The sequence below is a fragment of the Parus major genome, chromosome 1A (assembly GCF_001522545.3).
Source record: "Parus major isolate Abel chromosome 1A, Parus_major1.1, whole genome shotgun sequence".
Lineage (NCBI taxonomy): Eukaryota > Metazoa > Chordata > Aves > Passeriformes > Paridae > Parus > Parus major.
The window spans coordinates 69,320,356-69,341,557 of NC_031773.1; the positions used below are offsets into that span (position 1 = coordinate 69,320,356).

The 21,202-nt window shown below is 42.6% G+C and overlaps 1 protein-coding gene across 12 annotated transcripts in view; it reads right to left on the reverse strand.

Moving 5' to 3' along the window:
- The window catches only part of WNK1 (WNK lysine deficient protein kinase 1), a 97,766-nt gene that overhangs the window by 25,000 nt on the left and 51,564 nt on the right, over positions 1-21,202 (reverse strand). For 8 of the 12 annotated variants that reach the window (XM_015627449.2, XM_015627446.2, XM_015627445.3 and 5 more), the window contains 13 exons: positions 19,117-19,205; positions 17,913-18,132; positions 17,381-17,717; positions 16,124-16,308; positions 12,856-13,113; positions 10,780-11,208; positions 7,471-7,539; positions 6,697-6,846; positions 5,193-5,651; positions 3,887-4,168; positions 3,112-3,203; positions 2,442-2,604; positions 2,016-2,132 (listed from right to left, as the gene is read on the reverse strand). In XM_015627449.2, the coding sequence (XP_015482935.1) occupies positions 2,016-2,132; positions 2,442-2,604; positions 3,112-3,203; positions 3,887-4,168; positions 5,193-5,651; positions 6,697-6,846; positions 7,471-7,539; positions 10,780-11,208; positions 12,856-13,113; positions 16,124-16,308; positions 17,381-17,717; positions 17,913-18,132; positions 19,117-19,205 (2,850 nt within the window). The remainder of the gene's footprint in view (positions 1-2,015; positions 2,133-2,441; positions 2,605-3,111; positions 3,204-3,886; positions 4,169-5,192; positions 5,652-6,696; positions 6,847-7,470; positions 7,540-10,779; positions 11,209-12,855; positions 13,114-16,123; positions 16,309-17,380; positions 17,718-17,912; positions 18,133-19,116; positions 19,206-21,202) is intronic. The other 4 variants (XM_015627454.3, XM_015627455.1, XM_015627452.3 and 1 more) reach the window with 3 other exon arrangements.

The following is a 21,202-nucleotide window of genomic DNA, read 5'->3' on the forward strand; positions in this document are numbered from 1 at the left end:
TCTCACTTCTTTATCAGACTGTCACCTCAACCTCTGCTTAGCACAGGGAAATTTAAAATTAGCAGCCTTATCTTACTGCAATTCCTCCTGTCTAATCAATGCAATGTGCATTAAGAGACACATTAAAAGATAACTCTAATATAAAAGAAATTGAAAATTCTGTATTGTGAGATGTCTTCTGTGCTTCTCTCTTTCCATGACATGTACAACTTCTCCTCTGTGCAGGTTGCACATCACTGATTTAATGTCTGGTTGTGTTACATGAAAGCCAGTATGAATTATGTTCCCAAATACAGGGAGGGGAAGATGGCTCAGCCTAACTAGTTCCAACACACTGTATTGCTTTACAAAAATAACTTCTCTTGCTCATGTTGGACAAAACTAGTTTAAACAAGTATACTTGGTAGTTAGAAAGGCATTTTTGATTTGGTCTAACCCATGAGAGTATTCTGCCTCCTGAAATTATGCAGGGCAAAACTTGCAGAGACAGTCTATGAAACAAAAGTAGAGCTGTCAGCCACACAGCCTCTGCTGGAAAAGAGAGAAACTGCCTTAGAGGTAAAGCTTGAAATTACTGCTTTTACACCAAACTCCTGGGATGCTGGTTCAAGAAAAGGGAATTCAGGTGTGATGTGCTTAGATCAGCCTCTGCAATGCAGAATACTAGCTAAAGAAATCTTCAGTACTTTCAGTTTGGGACCTACAGGCACCTGTATGGGGTATGCCTAACAGTACCATGATTAAAAAGAAACAACAAAGTCTTGCAATCTGAAGTTTGCTCAATATTCAACAAGGAGCCCATGAGCACAATGCTCCAGATTCAGATGTTTAAATTAGTCTGCACACTTTTAACTACATGACTGCATTTTGGATGCAAGCTTCACTTACTTTGCTTCCACTCATCTTCAAATATTTACAACTTTTGTTGCTTGGAGAGTGTTTGTCTCTTAGTTTTGGCTTTGCTTGTTTAGTTTTCACAAATCAAACATACTCTTTTTCTCTCCATAGGCTCACTTTAGGTTTAAGGTGAAGAAAGCCATCTGTGTACTCTTGTATTTCCTGGCACATGACCTCATGGTATTGACTGTGCAGATGTTGGCTATGCTCTTAGCCAAGAACCAACTTCTTCCTCTTTCTCAGAAAGCCATTAGTGGCAGAGAATTTCTCCAATATCAGTGTTTGGTTCCTTCTGACGAGTACAAACCCAGCACACACCAATTCAGACCCTGCCAACTCTCTAAGCAAAATATAAACACTGCACAGGTGCCCAAGAAGCTGCAAAAGATACTGGGTTTTGTCATTCTCCCCCACTTCAGTAACACTAAAACCATCTCAGGCTCATTTAGACTGTACCAGACCAAAAATAAGAGTCTAAACTAAAAAATAAAAGAAATAGGGGATTCTATTCTATGCTACTCAATACTCTCCTTTAAATGTATCTCTGTAGGACAAATTCTTTCCTGTGCCTGGCCATCATACATGGAATGGAGAAGCTTTTCCTTCTGATAAAAGTCAAAATGAGCATCAATCACTGGGTACCTTCAAAAACCAAAATGCAATTCCCCTTTCTTACTTTAATGGAAGAATCCTCCTATTTTAATTGACAACAATGGTGAGATGCTTGAAGAATAAGAATAAGATGATGTAGCAATACCTGCTCTTAGAAAAGCAAGCAGAATTTTTTTAACCTGGCACTTCCAGAAGGTTGCTTGTAGTTTTGAAAATTCAGATTAAAAAAAACAAACCAAAAACAACCAACCAAAAAAACAGAAACAGTTTGATAAAAACTTGATAAAAACCTCAATTCTAAGGTAAAAACTGACACAAATTTTCAAGAGACTTGTACATGCAATATTAATTAATAATCAGACTGCTAAACCACTCTGTGCCAAATTTCTAGTTGTGGTGGTGTACCAAAAGGGGAACACACACCATGCTACATGAGAGACCAATTCTAAACCATAAACAAAAAAAATACAAGTGACTGGATTCTCCATCTCTAAAATATATCTTACCATAATTGTAGCTATTTCCTCAGGGTTATCACCATCCAAATCAAATTTGAAAGTAACCATTTTCCGATTGTGTGTCTCTAGCTGGCATTCCACTACCCGATCACCTTTGTTAGAAACCTAAAGCAAAGAAAATAATACTTCAAACCAAAAGCACAAGGATCTAAAGTTCACTGAGATCTGAAAGTTCACTGAGACAAACCAACAGTACTGCTGTAAGACAAACATGTTCTATCTTTCCAGGCTAATAAATGGTCTCTGAGGATACACTGAATATTCTGCAGTAGTCTGTGGAACCACTGGTAGCTAAGCCCATTTTGCCGTATCTAATGCTCCAAAAAGCTCTAAACAGATGATACTTGGAATGCTTGTAGAGGCTCAGAAACACATCATTACTACTGAACTGTCCCTGAAATAAAAAATACTCACATTTAGAATTCTCAGTTTCGGCCTAGAAGTCTTCTCATGGCGAGAGCGACTGCGGACAGACCTCCGCATGTGACGTTTCGTGGTCCTGCCTTCGTGCCTTCCACTAGAGGCTGGGACATTCTCGTTGCCATCACTCAATCCTGAAGCAACATCAGAATGTGCACTAGAAACAAAAGGCAACTTCCTGTTGATATCCATGTATATGCACAACTGCAACAATACTCTTTAACCTACCACATCATCTTCTGTTCTGGGAAGTGGTAGATGGGTGTTAATCATCGAGTTGTCAACACTTCAGGTTGCTTAAATAAAAATTCTAACTAATTATTTTCCTATACCTCTTGCAAGCTGTGTTGTGCAAATCTATCATTGGAGTTTGAATTCTGCTCAAGTGCCAAAAGACAAAAAAACTGTCACTTATGATCTATTTGACATGACAATTTAAAAATGTTCATCACTACACACAACCTTACTTACTCCCTCCATAAATCACAACCTACTCCACCCTTCATGACCCTGTTTTTCCTCTAGGAACTTTAGTTACTCATATCCTCAAGAACATTCCCAGTGAAAAAAAATATATCCATGGTGAAAAAGTGCATCTAAAGATTATCCACAGAATTATTAGATGACATTGGAACTCAGTTTGGTGAAAAGAAGCAATGCTCACCTATCCATGGAAGAAGCCAAAGGGGTGGACTGAGCAGGCTGTGTTGCTGGCAGAGTCTCTGAAGAAGCAGTCTGTGAGACTCCCTGAGTACCCTATGGATAGAAACCTACAATCAAAACCCCCCCAAAGAGTACAGTTCCTCTTCAAGCAACCCAACAGTCCTCAGGGTTTCCTCCCAAAGCAGTTGTAAAGCTGAAAGCTCTGCCTTTTTAGAAGTTTAAACAGCTGGCTTCTAGGACAGCTTTAGTTTCCAAAGTACTCTAGAGCAAACTGCAGTGAAGCAAAATGTCATCTGAGGAGGGGTGAGGAGAGGAAACCAGCCACACGTCCCTTCTACTGCCACGTGTCACTACAGCTGGCCATGCAGTCAGTCCTACCAACAGAATGTGCAAGAGGCAAGCCAATGCAGAACACAAAGACAACTCCAATTCTCCCTGCAAGAACCACACTGCAGGGAAGAGGCATAACAACAGATTCCCAAAGGCTATCCACTGCAGCTTGTCTCTGATATGGCAAAAATGTTCTACAGTACTAGCAAGAAGTGAAGTGTTTTACTGCTTTTTGCCTGCAGGATGCACACTCACTTCCCAACAGAACAACCAGTGGCAACAAGGTCCCCACATTGGCATGACATTCTGCTGTAAGAAAAAGGTAATTTGAAATATTAACTTCCAGCTGAAGACAAGCACAGGAGGGGTTAGTTCCCCACAGAGATACACCGTTGCATGAGTCCAACATCCAAAATCTACTGTTACATTACACTCCCTGTATTTACCTCCACCACTGCCTGCTGGGAGGAGGCAGACGAGGCCTGCTGGGCCAAACTCCCGGGAGGCTGGGGCACCTGGACCTGCCCTCCCAGGCTGCCCATGGAAGCTAGAACGTTCTGCTCCCCATAGGGCTGCCCAACAGGAGCAAGGTAGCCTGGCTGGGCCATGGCCTCAGCGGGCAGGGGAGGGGACAGCACAGCAGCAGGAATGCTGGCGGCGGCCGCAGCCGAGGACGGCGCGGCGTTGGAGTCCCCCGCGTACTGCGGTGTCGGCCGAGATGGGAAGCCCTGCAACAGAAACGAGGGAATCAAGTCAGTGAATGGCAGAGATAACTGGGAAACCAGACAGTAATAAAAAATGGATCGGTTCCAAGGGCACGTTCCAACCTTCTGTATTTGTTCAGGCACTCCCAAAATCCTCCCAAAGAAGTGGAGCACACTGCTCATGCAGCCAGCATGCAAGTCACCATGCCCCAACAAGCAAATCCCCACTCACAGTCCCAAGTCTTAGGCAAAACAATTTTCATCTCCCAACTCCTGCAGCTGCCTACATAGCTTAAGATTTTAAAGCCTGAGATTAGAAATGAGCTTGAAGAATTCTCAGGCCGAACAACTATGGCTCAGATGTTACACAACTGCTGCTGATTCTTGAGATTAAATAGCAAAAACACTCTGGTGCTCTTCCTGTCCTCTCGTAATGAGCTGACCCAGAAACAAGGAACACTTTTATCATTAATCAGGTTGCCACTTCTACAGTGAGTGATCACACAGTCACTGGAACAGTCCATGCCCACTGGTCCAGCAGGTCACTACCAGCATCAGGTACTTACGTCACATCCAAGATCCACGCTGCCTGACTGATTTCTATGAATTCCCTGTCCCACCCCTCCCAGACTCTCAATGAAATACTGACATTGTTGAGTATGCCACCATTGATTTTTTTTTTTCCAACACACATCTCCTATTTTTAAAGTTACAATTTCTTATGTTTTTTTCCCCAAGCTGACAGATCTCATGAATATATATGGCTGTTCCCTCTCACACAGTGGTTGAACAAAGCCCTGCACTACGATTCTGTCATTTTACACCAATTCCAGTGCCAAATATGAAAAATCCAAAGCACATGGGTGTCCAAGGACTTTTTTTCTTCTCTCCTCCTTAAAAAGGTTCTTTGTGGCACAACAGAATTTATCCTCGTGGCTCAATGGCTCTCATATGAGAAGTGAGCTGGCCAGGGCACGCGGCTCAGGTCCGGTACCTTAGAGGAACGGGCAAAAATGTGGAGAAGAGGTCTGCTGGCTTGCAACTATACCTGGTAAAGAGCATCTGCAGCAGGAAGTGAGGCTTCAGCAGCTTGTCCAATGCTGACTGGCAATCCCACGGCCTGGCCAGGCGGCTGCAGGAGAACCTGGCTGGGCAGCTGAGCCACAGGCTGCATCAGGCTGGGCAGCTGGCTAGGGACAGCGCTCGCTCCCGCAGGAACAGCGGCTGCGGACGTGGGCAGCGGGAGCAGCGGCTGACTGATGGCAGCTGCCATGGAAATGGGCAGCGACTGGAAAGCTGGCTGAGCCACTGGCACGTGAGGAGCTGCTACAGGCAACTGAGACACGGGGAACTGGGGAACCACGGAAGCTGGCAAGGCCTGTCCCACGGGCAGAAAATGAGAGCCAATGGGGACTGATGGGGCAACTGAAGGCTGAGGGAGAGAAGATGCTGCAACAGGTAATTGAGGCTCGCCTTGGATGATCGACACTGCTTGGGAAACAGGAAGCTGGGGAGGTAAAGAAAATAGAGATAGATTTTTTTTTTTTAAAGCAGGGTTGCGGAAAGCAGAGTTTTACACATTAGTCAAAGAAAGCATTATTCAAGTTACAGCACTCTGTTAAAGTGGCTGGGGAGCACAGTTGGCAGAGTGGCTGGGAAGCTGGCTGGAGTGCCAAACAGTCCTCACTTTGCAACACTTCCCTTGAAGAACTCAAGGGGCTCTTGAAACAGACACCCCCAGAGGGTGAAAGAGCAGCATCTGAATGCCCTGAAGCACCGATTTGTGCACAAACACAATCAAATTCCCCTCAACTCCGTCCCCAGACCAAAGCCTGCCTTCTTACAGCAAACAAGTGCAAACAAATCTGCCAGCTTTGAGTATGGGGGCTACAGCAAAGGAGAATCAAATCCACTGTGCCAGCATTCCGAGAATGGCAGGGAATATGTCAATTAAAGCCAGCAAATGATGCAACTGGAAAGGCGGTTTAGATGAACAAGCAACAAAACAATAATTTTAAAAACAAAATTGCGGCTCACATATTCAACAGAGATAGGAGCCAAAATGAAGCAATATTCAGTAACAGAAGCTTCTTGATCAGGAAGTAAAGGAGAAGAGCTGGGTCAGAAAGATGACAGAATGAAGAAAGGAGTCCTATAGCTCACTGCCTAAATAAGTGAATATGTTTTACATGTGTAATGGTGCAGAGGATAGACAGTGGATGGGAAACAGAGAAATGACAAGTTCCTGAAAATCTGTTCACAATACACCATTTATCAATATGCCTCCTGATATTTTTGACAATTTAAAGATCTTTGTGCATGGAAGTGCTCTCTTTCCCTCAAATTACTCACGACTGCCACATGTAAAAGGGTTCCCAACACATTTTTTCAACAAAATTGACAGTTATAGTACAATAAGAATACTCTTGTTTGGATGAATGTTTTGAAACCATCAGGAAAGATGACAAAAGTGAAAGCAGCAGCATATTGAATCTACCAGCTGTGAAGAAGAAGGAAAAAAAAAACCTTCTGCTAGAAAGAATTTTGTTTACCTGTGACCCAGCTGCTGCCTGAGGCATTGGCATGATCTGTGAAGTCTGAGTTTGAGAGACTGTTTGTGCAGGAGTGGGGCTTGCAGAAACTGAGGGCTGCTGCAGCTGGTACTGTCCAGGCTGTTGGGAAGAGGCTGGCTGCTGTGCACTCTGTAGCAGGAAAAAGAGCAAGAAGCTGTATTAACCCCACAACAGAAGTTGTTAAAAGCATATCCTACTTAAATTCTGCTTTTTACTCTCTCCTAAGTGATATCTATCAGTGGTTCTTCAGAATGTGCCAAGTCAGCTAAGCTTTAGCAATTACTTATTAGCATTACTAACACAATTCCATTATTGACATCAAATCTTGCTAGAGATTTCTTTCACCTGTGAAACCAAGAATGAAGACTCTATAAAGGAAGACAAGGCAGTTAAGAGACGAGAACATGGCAGATCAGATTTCCAGTTGGAGGAAATTGTGAGAATAAAGTCTGCCTGTCCAGACAGTCTAATCTGCAAATCCTGACTTGTCTCCCCTTGAACAGGGCCACCACTGCAAGCTCAGGTGGATGTTGGGGAAGACAGGCATGGGAAAACCAGCATTAACATGATTTTTAAAATAAATCTCAAAGTCAAAAGTGTATCTCATAGCATGTTAGACTCTGTGGGAACCACGATTCCTTTGCTGCAGAACTTTGGGTCAAATGGTGACGGAGGTCGTAAATTGCTCTTAAAAGTCACCAAAATTCTATACTATGAGGACTTTAGTCCTGAGCTTAGGAACTGTGACCTTACCTGAGTGTGTTGAGTAGGCTGGGATGGCACTGATGCATTGCTTGAGGCTGGCTGGCCTTGCACCTGTGTCTGGGGGGACAAAAAAGGGCAATCAGCTGAGAAATTTCTCTATGGTTTCTGCTGCAGGCAGTTAAAATCATTTCTGCCTGGAATGATCTGGTTGGAATAGGTTTCTAGCTTGTCCTTTTGGACAAGCAGTCCTTCTGGCCAAATTCCATTACGACAACCAGAACAAAGCAGAGCAATCTGGAGGAGTTCTGAACGTCATTTTCAGTCTTCCAAAATAACCAATACAGAAAGGTCTGCAACCCACACACCCCTCAACATGAGACAGATCAGCCTACCAGCTTCTTCTTCCACTGGTGATGCTTTAAGAGCAGGATGCCTTGGTAGGGTAACTGGAAATAGATGCATTAAGTTTTACCTTTGCATGTGTTCTGAACACAGCCAGCTGGGGCAATAAAAAGAGGCCACATGGAAATAAAACTATCCATAAAAAACCAAGCACGAAGATATACAGAATTCTAGACCAATTACAAAGTACCCAGTACACATAAATGTCATGAGTTTCCTTTGAGAGGCATGTCAAAACACAGGCTAATAATCATTTCCAGAGTCACTACCATTCAAAGGCTACCAGGACTTGGATATGGAGGAGTAAGAGGGTCCACATTCCAGCTAAGACAGAATTTTCGAGTAAGCAACGAAAAAAATGGATGAGTGGCATACAAATGAACGTGGAAGATGCAGAGGAAAATGGAATGGACTTTCATTATTATTTTTGTGGCTAAAATTTTTTTGATCAGATCCCAGGATCTGCAATTATTGTTTTTGTGATAACTGTATTTCTTTACCAGCTCCTGGGGGAGAACTAGACAAAGACCTCCAGATGAGTTCCCTGAGCATGCACCACCAGGGTGAACTGCCTCTGTAAGAAGCATGTCTGGTGCCTATGCATCATATCAGGAATATCTAAGAAAATTCCTTAATGCTGTGATCATTCAGCTTCCAGAAGTTCATTAGGAACAAGTCTGTTAAAATTCCATACTTTCCTAATTATGGAAACTTTGGGGAAAGCAGACTGCCAATGAAGAGAACCATTTTTTTCTTTGCTGTTTTAGAAGCTTCAGGCCTTTACTGGCAAGGATCTGAACATGTGCTAAGTCCCACTGCTGTAACATCTGTTCACATTGACTCAGTTTGGGTTTCAAATTCTCATCTTCCAATGAATTAGGTAAAAGATCCCAGAACTTATATTCTGCAAAAGAAGTGACCTCTTTTTTTTTGTTTTCCAGATGTATTTTATATCCATCAGAATTCACCTCCAGAGTTTAACAACGGTTTATGGAGAAAAAAAAAAATCTCCATGTAGTTTTCAAAGTTCTTGAGTAGGAGATTCATTCTACAAATTCTACTGCACAGCAATTGCTACCTATTAGACTAGTGATGAAAGCTGTTCCAGCTTTACTACAACACCTTTAATATCCCTTACAGAAAAAGGCTTACATACTTAGCTCTTGATCTTAACACAGAGAGCAAAATTATTCTCCTTCACACAAATCCCAAAGTTGCTAATACTACAGCAACTAAAATGTCAAAGCCCCTAGCTCCAAGGACAAAAAAGGTAAGAGAGAAATCCACTTAAAGTAAATCCTCTCTTTTCACAGAAAGTTATGAGAAATCAGACTAGGAGTGCAGACACAATGTATATAGACACACACCTCACAGTGCACAGAAAAGTGACCATTGCAAATGCAAACAGCACATATGCTGATAAAACACACATCTCCAAACTAAGCTTCAGGCCTCAAATTTTGCTGTTTAAAAGGACACCACATAAGGCTTATAGGGGGGCAATACCAATTAGCAACATTTGCTTGTGCCATTAATTAACTACTCAGCCTTTTCAGCTTCTTCAAATACTTCAATAAATACATTTCCAAACCCACGTACACATACATAACACAGCTCCTTCCATTCCTCTCTTCCCACTTCCTTTCCCCAAGTCTAGAAAAAGCTCTGCATTTTGGATAGTCACCAAAATAACCTTGTTGTCTAATGAAACATTATTTGTATGAAAGTTCAACCTCAAATAACACATTAAAATGGCTAAAGAGCAGCAACAGAAACACAAAGCAAGTTGTGCTACCGCTGCTGATTCTAACTGTGCAGAAGACACATTTCATTAAAACCACTGTTTAAAAGCCAATTTGGTACTCCAGCAATCTCTCACCAAAAGAGCAGCTAGACCCAGGAAGAACACTGACCATTTTTTACTTTTAACAAAAAAGCCCTGCCAATATTTCAGCCAAATCTGAACGCAGACCAAATGGTTGCTAATGCCTCATTATTCCACAGCAACCTGGAGAAGTTAAAGAGATCCTACGACAGACTTGGTGCAAAGACACCCCCACCAATGCTAATTCTTAGAACCACGAGGAGCAGGTCTAAAAGCGAGGTTTCCCTTTCAGTATGACTTATAAAAAGCAGTGAAATTGTGGAAGGGTTTGCTCCTGTAACCTGAGGATAGGATGCAGGTGGTCCTGATGAAAGCGAGGTGGACAAGGCCTGCTGAGTTGAGGCGCCCTGGGGGAAGCAGATGAAGAGCTGCGACTCCTGCAACACCTTCTGAGGCAGCTGAACAATGGGCAATGAGAAGTCTGAACCAAAAGCAGAAGATGATCCCCCTGTAGGGGGAGGAGACTGGAAATCACCAGTGTCAGAGGAAGTCAGCTGTGAGGAATCACTGGAGTACTCTGGGCTTCCTTCTGGCCAGCTGCGCCTGGCAGAGCCCGCTCTGGGAGCCGCTAGGCCAGCACCAAGATAGCTGCAGCGCTCCTCTGTCACGGGCTGGAGCCGACCGTGCGAGCCTACGCCCGGGGCAGGCTCCTCTTGGCTGCTCTCCATGGAGCCCCGGCGAGTTCTGTAGGCCCGCGGGGGCAAAGCCCCTTCAGCCGCAGCAGGGCCGGGAGCGTGCACATGGAACTCAAAGACACAGCTGGCCCTGCCGTCAGCACCGTGAGACAGCACGGCCGGGGCCGAGTGCGGAACAAACACCTGCTGCAACGTCATCTGGGCCGGCTCTGCGCTCAGGGGAGCCGAAACACTGCATAATGGAGAAAGGGGACCCGTGCCAGAATCCAGCCTCAGGTTCTGAATGTGTCTTGCCAGGAATGTTTGCCCCGATTGGAAGTCGAACACAGAGCTTTGTGGAGGACCACCTCGCCCATGGTTTGACTCAGAGACCTGCTTCAAATGCTGTTCGGCCGCGTGAGAGTTATGAGCTACTTGATCAAACTGCTCCGATACCTGTGATGGATAGTGCATGCCCACCAAATACACAGCTTCCGGATGCATCCTGTAGTGAGCATCCTCTGGAGGTGTTGGTCCAGATCTATAGTCACTGTGGACGGGAGCTTGCTCAAACACGGGATTTACTTGCACATGCAGAGGCTCTCCAGCGACTCTCTGAGCTGCTGTGCCCAGCATAACAAATGCCTCTGGAGTCCAATTGGTGGGACTACCCCCAGGTGGAACTAAACTCTGGCCAGTCTTCAGCAATGGCTGGAAGTGGCAAGTTTGGGCTTCCAAAAATGAAGTGCTCTTGCGCCGCTGAGCAATTGCCACCTTCGGCGGGCAGACAGGTGGTGGTGAGAAAGACACCGGCCGTTCATGAACGGTTGGGAAAAATATCTGTGAATCTGGGAACGGTGGTGTTCCCCCACGAGGATGCTGAGGCTGTATTGACATGAACAAGACAGGTAATTCATACATTAAAAGTGAAAGCACATCAACATGCACAGTTCACTAGGCAGTTCTGTGAAGTAACTTTATAGAATTCATACTCAATTCATGGTCAAAAACATACAGTACTTAGGAAATTTAGGTGAGTTGTAAATATCCATTAAATACATCCATGGCAGGCATAGCTACAATTGGGAACATTTGCTGGTGTTAGAGCTGCTTTTCCAGTTCAATTCCAACAGTTCACAATAAGAAATCAATTTTGCCCCTGACAATGGAACGAGACTTGTTGTCACTGCCTATCCATTGTGATCAGTGCTTGAAATCCAATCAAACCCCTGAGGTCACTGCCAGATGTGGAATATGAAATTCAGAACGTGAGAGCAGCAACACTGCAGAGCCTCTGATTTGCAATTAAAAGATGACATTAGATGTTAGTATTTTCAAATACAAAAACCACAGTGCTACTGTCCTGTATGCTACCCAAAAAGCTAAAAGGAAATATTTTATAAGACAAAATTGACTGTTTAATCACTTATGAGCGTACCTTTTCATATAGAAAAGTAGCACTCATTGAAACGAACTTAACTCTTGCCTGGACAATAAAACATTCACAGGTTCAGTAACAGCAGAGTCCTCAGGCAATTCCACTCCATCTGAGGTACTACCTCAGAGGAGGCTCATCTCATGTAAGACTTGTAGGGAATATTTCACTACAGAGCTCCATGTAGGAGTATCAAACAATTTAGTAATTTTGCATCATTTCATCTCTGCCTGCAGTATGCCCAGACACAATGTATTCTCTTCCCCAAAGGAAAAAAAACTTGCAAGGAGTCAGTAGTAAATACACTGCCCAAGACAAATGGCATTTATGACTTTTTCAAGTTGCAGTTTCCACATTGTTTACTTTCTCCCCAGGCTCTTTTGTCCGGAAAAGCAGCAGCAAATTTCCGTGCTGACCAAGGCTAATGAGAAGGTCTGACAGATGAAGTACCTTTCCTGCTTCCACTTACTTCATTTACACAAAAATGCTTCTCAAAACTTATTTTGTGTAAACTGAAGCTTTAAAAAAATTGAAAAGCAACTACCTCTTCTACTGCAAGTTATCTTTGCATCTGACTTTCTAAGAAACATGAAACTACTGTTTCTTCCCATTAAGAAGCAGTTGAAGTGGCATTTCTGATAAGAATTTACAGAAAAAGCCCAAAGGTGTTCATACTCTAAATATCTAATATCAGTATCACAACTAGTCAAAGCTTTAAGAATAAGCAGCCACAGCAACCAGGCTTTAAAAGCTGATTGTTCTGTGCAGGGCTTAATTAACATTCAATGTTTACTTAGAAGTTGAAAAATGAAAAGTCTTCTGACTTTGGGTAATAAGAATTAGTCTTCCCTTTGCCTTCTGTGGCACAACTGGGTAATTTACATTTATACTATTCTAAAAGACATGAAACAAGCAGTCAGCCACTTTCTGATAATGTACTGCTTCATAGAAATAAATAAAAGTAACAAAATCAACATTCCAGCAGCACAGTCTAAGGAATTAACTCTTCAGTTTCTCCCTTTAGAAATGCCCAGAGCCCAGGATGTATTTAATGATAACTTATCTTACTGTGCCAGGAGGCAAATGGTAACACATACAGGACTGACAGAGAGGGAGGGCAGGCTGGAGCGTCGATGCTTGCGTGGAGAGGCAGAGTGCATGGGCAGGACACTTTCCAGGGCTTTAGAAAGCTTTTCTGCAAAGGTTTCTTCAGGGACAGTCCGAAGGTAGAAAGGAGAGAGAGGTGCAGACAGCGCTGGTGGTGGGGTGCAAGGAGCACTGAGAGGGATGCAGGACATACAGGGAAGAGCAGGAAGGTGGGGGACACAAACTGACATGCTACGACCACGTTGAGGCTAAAGGAGGAAAACAAAAGTTTAGAATCGAACACTTCAAAAAAAAAACAAAACAAAAAACGTAATAACAAAACCAGCAAAAACTATAATGAGGTAGAAAAGAAATGAAGACACGCAATGGAAGGCCCAGTATTGACTAATATGTGGTACCATGAGATATGAGAATGCTGAATGGATGCCAGGACACACTGGGAACAGGCTGTGTGCACCTCTGAGGAGCCCAGCTGGCCTGAGCTGACTGAGCAGGGCAGAGAGCTCCCTCCTACCCTGGTGAGAAACACGTGCGAGGCAGCTCTCAACCTTCTCTCTGGGGCCACAGACACTGCCCATGCTGAGTGCACTCAAAGCATCTGACAAATAAAATCCTACATACTAATGAGCTTTCCAACATTAGTTTGTTTTTAGAGTGAATGTGTGTTTACAGGCATCACCCAGTTCCTCTGCTGGGCAGCCCCTCAGCCTGAATTGAGAGCTAAATATGTGCAGCTGGCTCTTCATTAACTGAAACATTACCAGAAAAATTTAAACCTTACACATGAGTTGTGGAAAAATCTCCATTTAATCTGTGGAAAATTCTGTAAAATTAGTCTTAGACAAGCAGCATCCAGATGCTGGGCCAAGAAAAACATCCGGATTTTATAATCTCGCTACAATCCAGAATGCTACAGGCCAAAATCCAATCAAATCACAAGAAACAGAATAAAGTTTTGAGCTGGGATATGCATTTTTTTGGGTTTTTTTGTTTGGGGGGTTTCATTATTGTCTTTTTTTTGTGTGTTGTATTGTGTTTTGCTGTGGGTTTTTTAAGTGAAGGGAAATGTGATGTTTTTAAAGAGGCAGCATATACTTCCTATGGAGGTAATCCACAATATCTTAAACTAATTAAAATCAAATACAGACCTCCAGAGAGAAAACAGCAAGCTATTCAGTGGAGATCTGACTTCCAAGATTTCTGTTGTGAGAAATCTTGCTAAATTGATTAAAATTTTGGGAGAGAGGTAGAACTCAAAGGGTTAACTATATACATCTTCATCTATTCCAAGGCAGGCGTAGTTATACATCATTCCTGACTCTAATTTAATCTAAATAGTTCAGAAACATCTCCACTGATGGAGACTATAATACTTATCTTTGTTAAGTATTGAAAAAACCCTTCCCAAACAATCATTCCATGCTGTAATTTAGGCTTATTATTCCTTATTCTATCTAACAACAATGTTGTGATCTGATTATCCTCCCCTTATTTCATAGCAGCCTTTTACAGCTTTCTCCCTCCTCAAGCTTAGCTTGTATAGACTCAATTATTTCAGTCTTCCCACAAAAACCACATTTTTTTGTATTTTTCCTGGGGTTTTTTAACACTCTCCTCTGGATTTTCTCCCAAGCCACCCTCCAATTCACTCAACCAAGGTGTCCAGGATAGACTTACCAATAGCCAAGAGCAGAACTACTGTTTCATATAATGGGATGTTTGCCTTTTTCATGACAGCATGATGTTTTTGACCATGTCCAGCTTGTGGTCCAATGTAATCCCTGACTTTTTTTTAAATTTATTTTGCAAAATGGCTGCCTAGCCAGTGGTTACTCATTGTGTACTTGTGGAGCTGATTCTTCCAGTTTAAGCACCAACCTTGTTCTTGTCCTGATCAAAGAGCATTCTGTGATTCTTTTTAAGGCCATTCCTTCAGTTGTCAGTATAATTTCTTCCCAACACAGGGTTAGTAGTCCCTGTAGTGTGTCAGCCTCCTGGTGCCACTGTTGGCATGCAGCATGAGCACGTGTTTGCAGCAAACCTAGCAGCTTAGCTCTACACCTCTAGCAGATGCTGCTTCTCCCTCCTCCTCCTCCCAAAAGATTCAGGGCTTTCAACCTGGAAGCCAGCCACCCCAAGAGAGTGACATGGCTTCTGGTCCACTGTGTGCCCACACACCAAAATATGGCTTACCCAGAAGAACAGCTTGTTTAGAGGGATTAAAGAACTCATCATCAAGGACTAACAGTACCACACACCTCGGGTTAAGTGTCTTTGGAAAAGATGGAGATGCTTTGATTGTGAGTGACAGCAGCCTGTTTGCCAAAATCCTAGTTACACCAGTGATTCTGTAATAAAGCCTATAAACCACAGGTACCAGAAGAAGTGAGGACCCTCAATCTTAAGTGTCACATCTTCTCCTTTATGGTATTACTACATTATACCATAATGTCTGCCTCAATCTTGGATTGTTATTGGTGTAAAAAAACAAGCAACAAGGCAACCACTGAAGACAATATAAAAGTAGCAGAAGTTCTACTCCAGAGTAAGAATAGACTTCTGCGTACTCTCTCACTCAGATCTAAAACATACCAAGGGAAAAACATACCAAAATAAAAGGGCAACACAAATGAACATAGTAGGAAAAGTATTTGTGCCCAGTGCAGACTTTCCAGGGAAAAGGAATACGCATGATGAGCAAATCAACACAAGCTAGAAATAAAACTGGGAACAAGGATGTGGGGTCTTTTCAGTCTGGAGTTCTCACATGCAACATTCTGGAACAGTTAAAAAGGTCTTACCTGCAAAATCTGTAATCAAAGCCTCACAGAACACACACAGCAATTTCATACAGTGCCTTCAATTACTCTAATCCCTTCTTCAAACTAAACCAGCAGCTTGATCCCTGGTAACTTCATATACACATGCACACACCACCTTCCCAAGCGAGATTAAATGCTTAATTTTATGAGGTAGTCTTGTTCTGAGGATGGTATTCCACCCACAAAAACAATTAACCATCATTCTGCTCAACTGCAGCCAAGATTAAATAAAAGCTTTAAAGACAAAGGTACACTTTTCCCTCCCCCTGTAAAATCAGTCACCTTGCAAAAACAGAGCCCCTGAACTCCTCCCACGCAGCATCTGTATGCTATGCAAAACAGAACGCACAGGGAAGATGGCCTGGCAGATTTCCTCTCAGCAGACACACAGAATGAAGGAATCCATGCATTTGCAGGGCTGTAAGGTGTGGCTTACCGCTGCAGGTGGCTGAAATCCTCCGTGCTGCTGGGACTGCACTTGGCCAACTGAAGCTGGGTATCCCTGGACTCCGGTGCTCGAGACTGACTGCTCATGCTGGGAACCATAGGACACAGTCTGCTGACTGCTCACAGATTCAGTGTACACAGATGACCCCTGGCCACTGTCAACTGTTCCATCAGCTGGAAAAGTTAAGGATAAAAATCTGCATTTCAAGAACTGTGGTCTGGATTCAAAATTTCAAAGATCCTATAACTGATCAAGTGTTAAACTGATTTTTGTGCCGTGTCACGTGGACCTTTATTAGCATTTTACCTCTTGTAATATTTCAGCTGATTTTAAAATCTCTTTTTCCTCCTTGTGCCTTTCCCTAAAACCCTGAAAAAATTACTAATTTCAGGAGTTCTTTGGGAAGGTATTTATGAATAAACTTTATTTCCTACAAAAGGCTAGACTAGAAATAGAAACCTAAATTCCTCATTGTTATGAATGATCTTTCAAGGTTTATGAGTCATTATTTTTATTTCATTTCACACAGACATTTAAAACAGGTGTGTTGTGCTGGCTGGCAGATGCACCATGTAGGCACAGTAGTGAACTAGGCATAACAATCAAATTAAAATCTCTGTTATCTAACGAGCAGACAGCAGTTTGCTTTTTAACTTCAATATTCTAATATGGAAGTTGTCATCTTCCATCATGATTCAAATGCTGGCATGGCAGAAGAGGAAAAGACAGCATTATTAATTCATCTTTTCACGTACAGCATGTAAAACAAAATACTTTTTAGAAAGGAAATTATAAGCTGAACTACTTGTAGATGAATCTCATTTCCACTTTAAATGTAAATTAACAAGGATTGAAGTAAATGGTTTTAATAGCCTGATCTGCAGTGGTGCAGGAGCACACAGCCTTCTGCAGGGCCACAATATACTGTCCCTGTGGGAGGGCAGCAAAACCAAGGGCATGTGTTTGTGCTTCAGGTGCTCCAGTTCATCCAGTGTAGGATGTTCATCCTGGAACAAAGAGAAACTATTTAGTGCCAGGACACTGGGCTGTGGATTGTGCCAAGCTAAGCCACAGGAACACATCTTACATTGCTGTGCTTTCTAGTGGCCTACTGTTCTTCAGCAGCAGCAATGGCAGACAGCATCACCCTGAGCTATTTACTGCTGTGCCCACAGCACAGGGTAGGATGAGGGGAGGAACTGTGTAAGTGCAAGAGTTCCTAAAGAAACCAGCTGAGGCACTTACAAAGAACAGATATACTGGGTTGCTGGAACTGCAGCTGTTGGTGCTGGTCAGCTTCCGGCTCTTCAGGCTCCACTTGTGTAGAAACCGATGCTGAAGCAGTGGGGACAGGAGTGGTACCAGTGACAGACTGGGGATGCTTTGACCCTGCATGGGAAGCACTTGATGGCTGCTGTTGCTCCAGCTGCTGCTTCTGACTACCTTCTTCCTGAAGTATGTTCTCCTGTTCTTCTTGCACCGACTGGCGCTGCTCTCGCTTGCGCTTAATCAAAGATACCCTGTCCTTGATAGCCTTCGCCATTGTCTTGTGATCCCCTTCACAGACATAGCCAGACTCCACCTGAAGGAGGATAATTCACACAGTTCACACTGCCACAGACAGCCCCTGTCCCAGTGCTAGGACAGAGCTGCCTCTCTCTGGCACTACCTTCTCCTCCGTTTGTTTCTACACGGTAACGGTGAGAGCAGACACCGACACATTTACTGCCCCAGCACAGCACTACTGCCACAGCTCTGTCACACCACCAGCACTTACCATTTCCTGTGCTACATCCTCTGGGACATCTCTTTCCAGATCAAATGAAAACTCTATTGCCTCGTTATCTTTGTATTTGCCCTTGAGTTTTTTGATGTCTTCAATTCGCAGCCAGAGTTTAATGGCAATTTTTTCTCCATCATCTTCCTCTGCAAGTTCTACCCGTACTCCAGTCTCTTCTTGGAAGAAAGCATGATTTAAAAGGTCCTTAATAGCATATCTAGATATTGGGAAAGAATATAGAAAGCACATTCAGTTATCAGGATTTCATAAAATATTATGGAATAACCTTGCCAGATGCTGCCCCGATTTAATCTCTAAATTTTATGCTGTTTTGAACCACCTCGTGTTCATTCTGTTGGGTGTAATTAGAAGCTTTGTCCTAAAGGTACAAAAGAGATTTATGAGCATATCATTAACAATAGTAGTTAGCAGCCTAAACTAAATGGCAAGAAATAAGTGATGTGCAACAATGAAATTAATTTCAAATGAGACAAAAATACTAAATTGTTTAAAAGCAAGAAAAAGAACTGAAACTAAAAATACACAGCAAAATCATCAGATGTAAAATTTCAAGAGTTAGTAAAAGAGAAGGAATAAACATCCATGAACAAAATTAGTTCTGAATGGAATAGAGGGCAGCTAGAGGGGGGAAAAAAGCTGAAACAGTCTGAAATCAGACATTCAGTAAGCAACAACCATGTAAAAGCAGAAAACAAAACAAATCCCACAAATAAGCCATCAAACAGTAAGAGATTTCCTGTAATGGAGTAAGTTAACCACCTGAAATAGAAATAATCTTGCAGAAAATGTGGATAAAAATGAGCAGCAAGAATTTAAAATAGAGTCCTCAAAGTGTTCAATCATACCAACAGAATCAAAGGGACAAAAAAATCACAAAGGATTACAGAACAACCAATGAACCAATCCAAATACCTGGAAAGCCAGAAGGATTGTCCTCCACTACACTGCTGACTGGTCAAGGTTTTAACAAAAGCAATACAATTTCTGAATAAACTGACATGGATGGTTACTATGGCATTTGCACTGTTCCTAACACTGTTAATTCTCTAATACTGTAATACTGGCTTCCCAACTTTCCCTGAACAAAGAAGACCCCAGGAACCAACTGGGTTTGATATCATCACACACAAAAAGGACTCAGGCAGCAGTTAATGCCTTTATCTGCAAAGCAAGGACTCACCTTTCGCCTTTGTTTTGCCGAATGCATCCCTCAATGATCTCCTTCACCTCAGGGATTGCTACTTTATCAAAGCTGGCTGGCTTGACACCCTGAAACACACAGGTAACAAGTGAGAAACTGCAAGGTCCACTTGATTTAACTTTTGATTGTGTTGACAAACCACCTGTTTTTGCTCTCTAGATATCTGACCTAAATAAATAACTAGTGCAGATTAAGGCAAAGTCTGACCTCAGTACTTCACTTGTTTGTTAGTGACTTCTGCAAACATTCCACACACACCCCCTTCCCATTTCCCAGCCACATTTCTGTAACAGAAGGCATTGGCACTTGGGTGTTATGATGGGAGAAGTGTTTAGTTTCCATGGAAGTTGTGCTGTTAGAGGGAAGTATACAGACTGGACTGAGAATGGAAGGAAATGGCTCCTGTGTAACACTAATGCAGGAAACCACAGGATTAATTTAACAGTCTTCAAAAGCATTCTGCTGCTTCCCAGAACGTTTCCAACTTGCCATTATATGAAGCACTTTATTTCCAGGAAAAACCTTAGTCCAGGTTGATCTGACTGGACCATTAAATAACTTGTCCAATGTTAGAAAAACCAAACACGTTCCAGTATTTTAGTTCTCCCCAAAGGCCTGCTATACCCAAACCACACTCCTGCATCACTGCTGCTGGGAGTTCAGGGAAAAGAGCTGAGCAATACAGACCTGTACAAAAGCCCTTCCACAATACACAGCAACCCTTTTCCAATACACACTAACACCACAGGGGGAGAGCAAAACAAAATCTAAACATCAACCACCAAAGCAGTAAAACAAACATGCCATGAGATGTTACCATCTGAGAATTCTGAAAAACATTTCAGGCAGAGAGCCAAGCTCCATCACTTAATCATGGCCAAGAGTGCTATTTTGGGGTCAGTTGTCCACAACAACAAAATCTGGCACACAATTTTACTTGATTCAGCCTTTCAAACTCTGTATTTGAGACAGCAGAATGAGAGAGGATAAAGACATGCTGTTCAAATGTTTGAACAGAGCTGGTGTTTTCAAGCTGAACAATCCTGAAATTACACACCTGATAAATCTGACCATGGGTCACTGCTGAATGACAACTAAACACAAAGTGAAAACCACAGCTCTGAAGTACAGAAAGCAGTGAAGTAGCTGTGATTTGTGCCCTAAACAGAATGTACTTCTCCAAATATCCTACAAAATACTACTGACATCAAGGCATGATCCTTCCCCATTCCTCTGTTGTGAGCAGGAAACAAGCCTTGAAACAGAAAAGTTTTTGTTTAAACCCCAGCCTTTGTAACTACTGACCCTGTACTCAGAGTTCTTAAAAGGAAAAAAAAGGCAAGACAAAACCCCCACACACAGAAAGGAAACAATTTATTTGATAAAAAACAGTATGCTCTTATCTACAGGTTATCTATTTCTTTGGTCTAAAATTTGCCCTTGTGAAACTCTAGCAACTGAAATTTAGAGAGCTGCAGACTATCCTGTGACTAGGACAAGCACTGAAACACAGGCTGCCAGTGAACATTAGCTGAATGCTTTTAGAAGCTTTGCTGACTATTAGGCCTTGAGAAAATCAATGCCCCAGGTGATAAAATATCAGACCCAAGTTTGGATGGGTAAGTGTCAAACTGTAACCAGGCTTCCAAGCAGGACACAGAGCTCTCCACTCTCTAAAGGGATTTATAAAACTCTGCTCATATAGCTGACTTGTCAAAGGTGCCCCTACCTTTCATTATGACCACACTTAAAACAGTCCCATGAGTTCAGCTTTATATATGGAGTATAGATATTTCTATACATAATTCAATGTTCTCCTGTATAACATATATAACCTGTGCAATAATTATTCAACTCCTTATTGTATGTATTCCCATCTAAATTTGCCCAAATTTAACACATGGAAGTTCTCTTAACAGCTGAAGCCTCAGACATAGCAGCCTGCGCTGACATTCATTTACACCGTGGCAGCAGAAGGATGATGTCAGATCTGTGACAATCTCATTTCAGAAAACTGAAAGTTAACATGAGGAAGACAACTGGTACAGAAAAATATCAGCCTAAC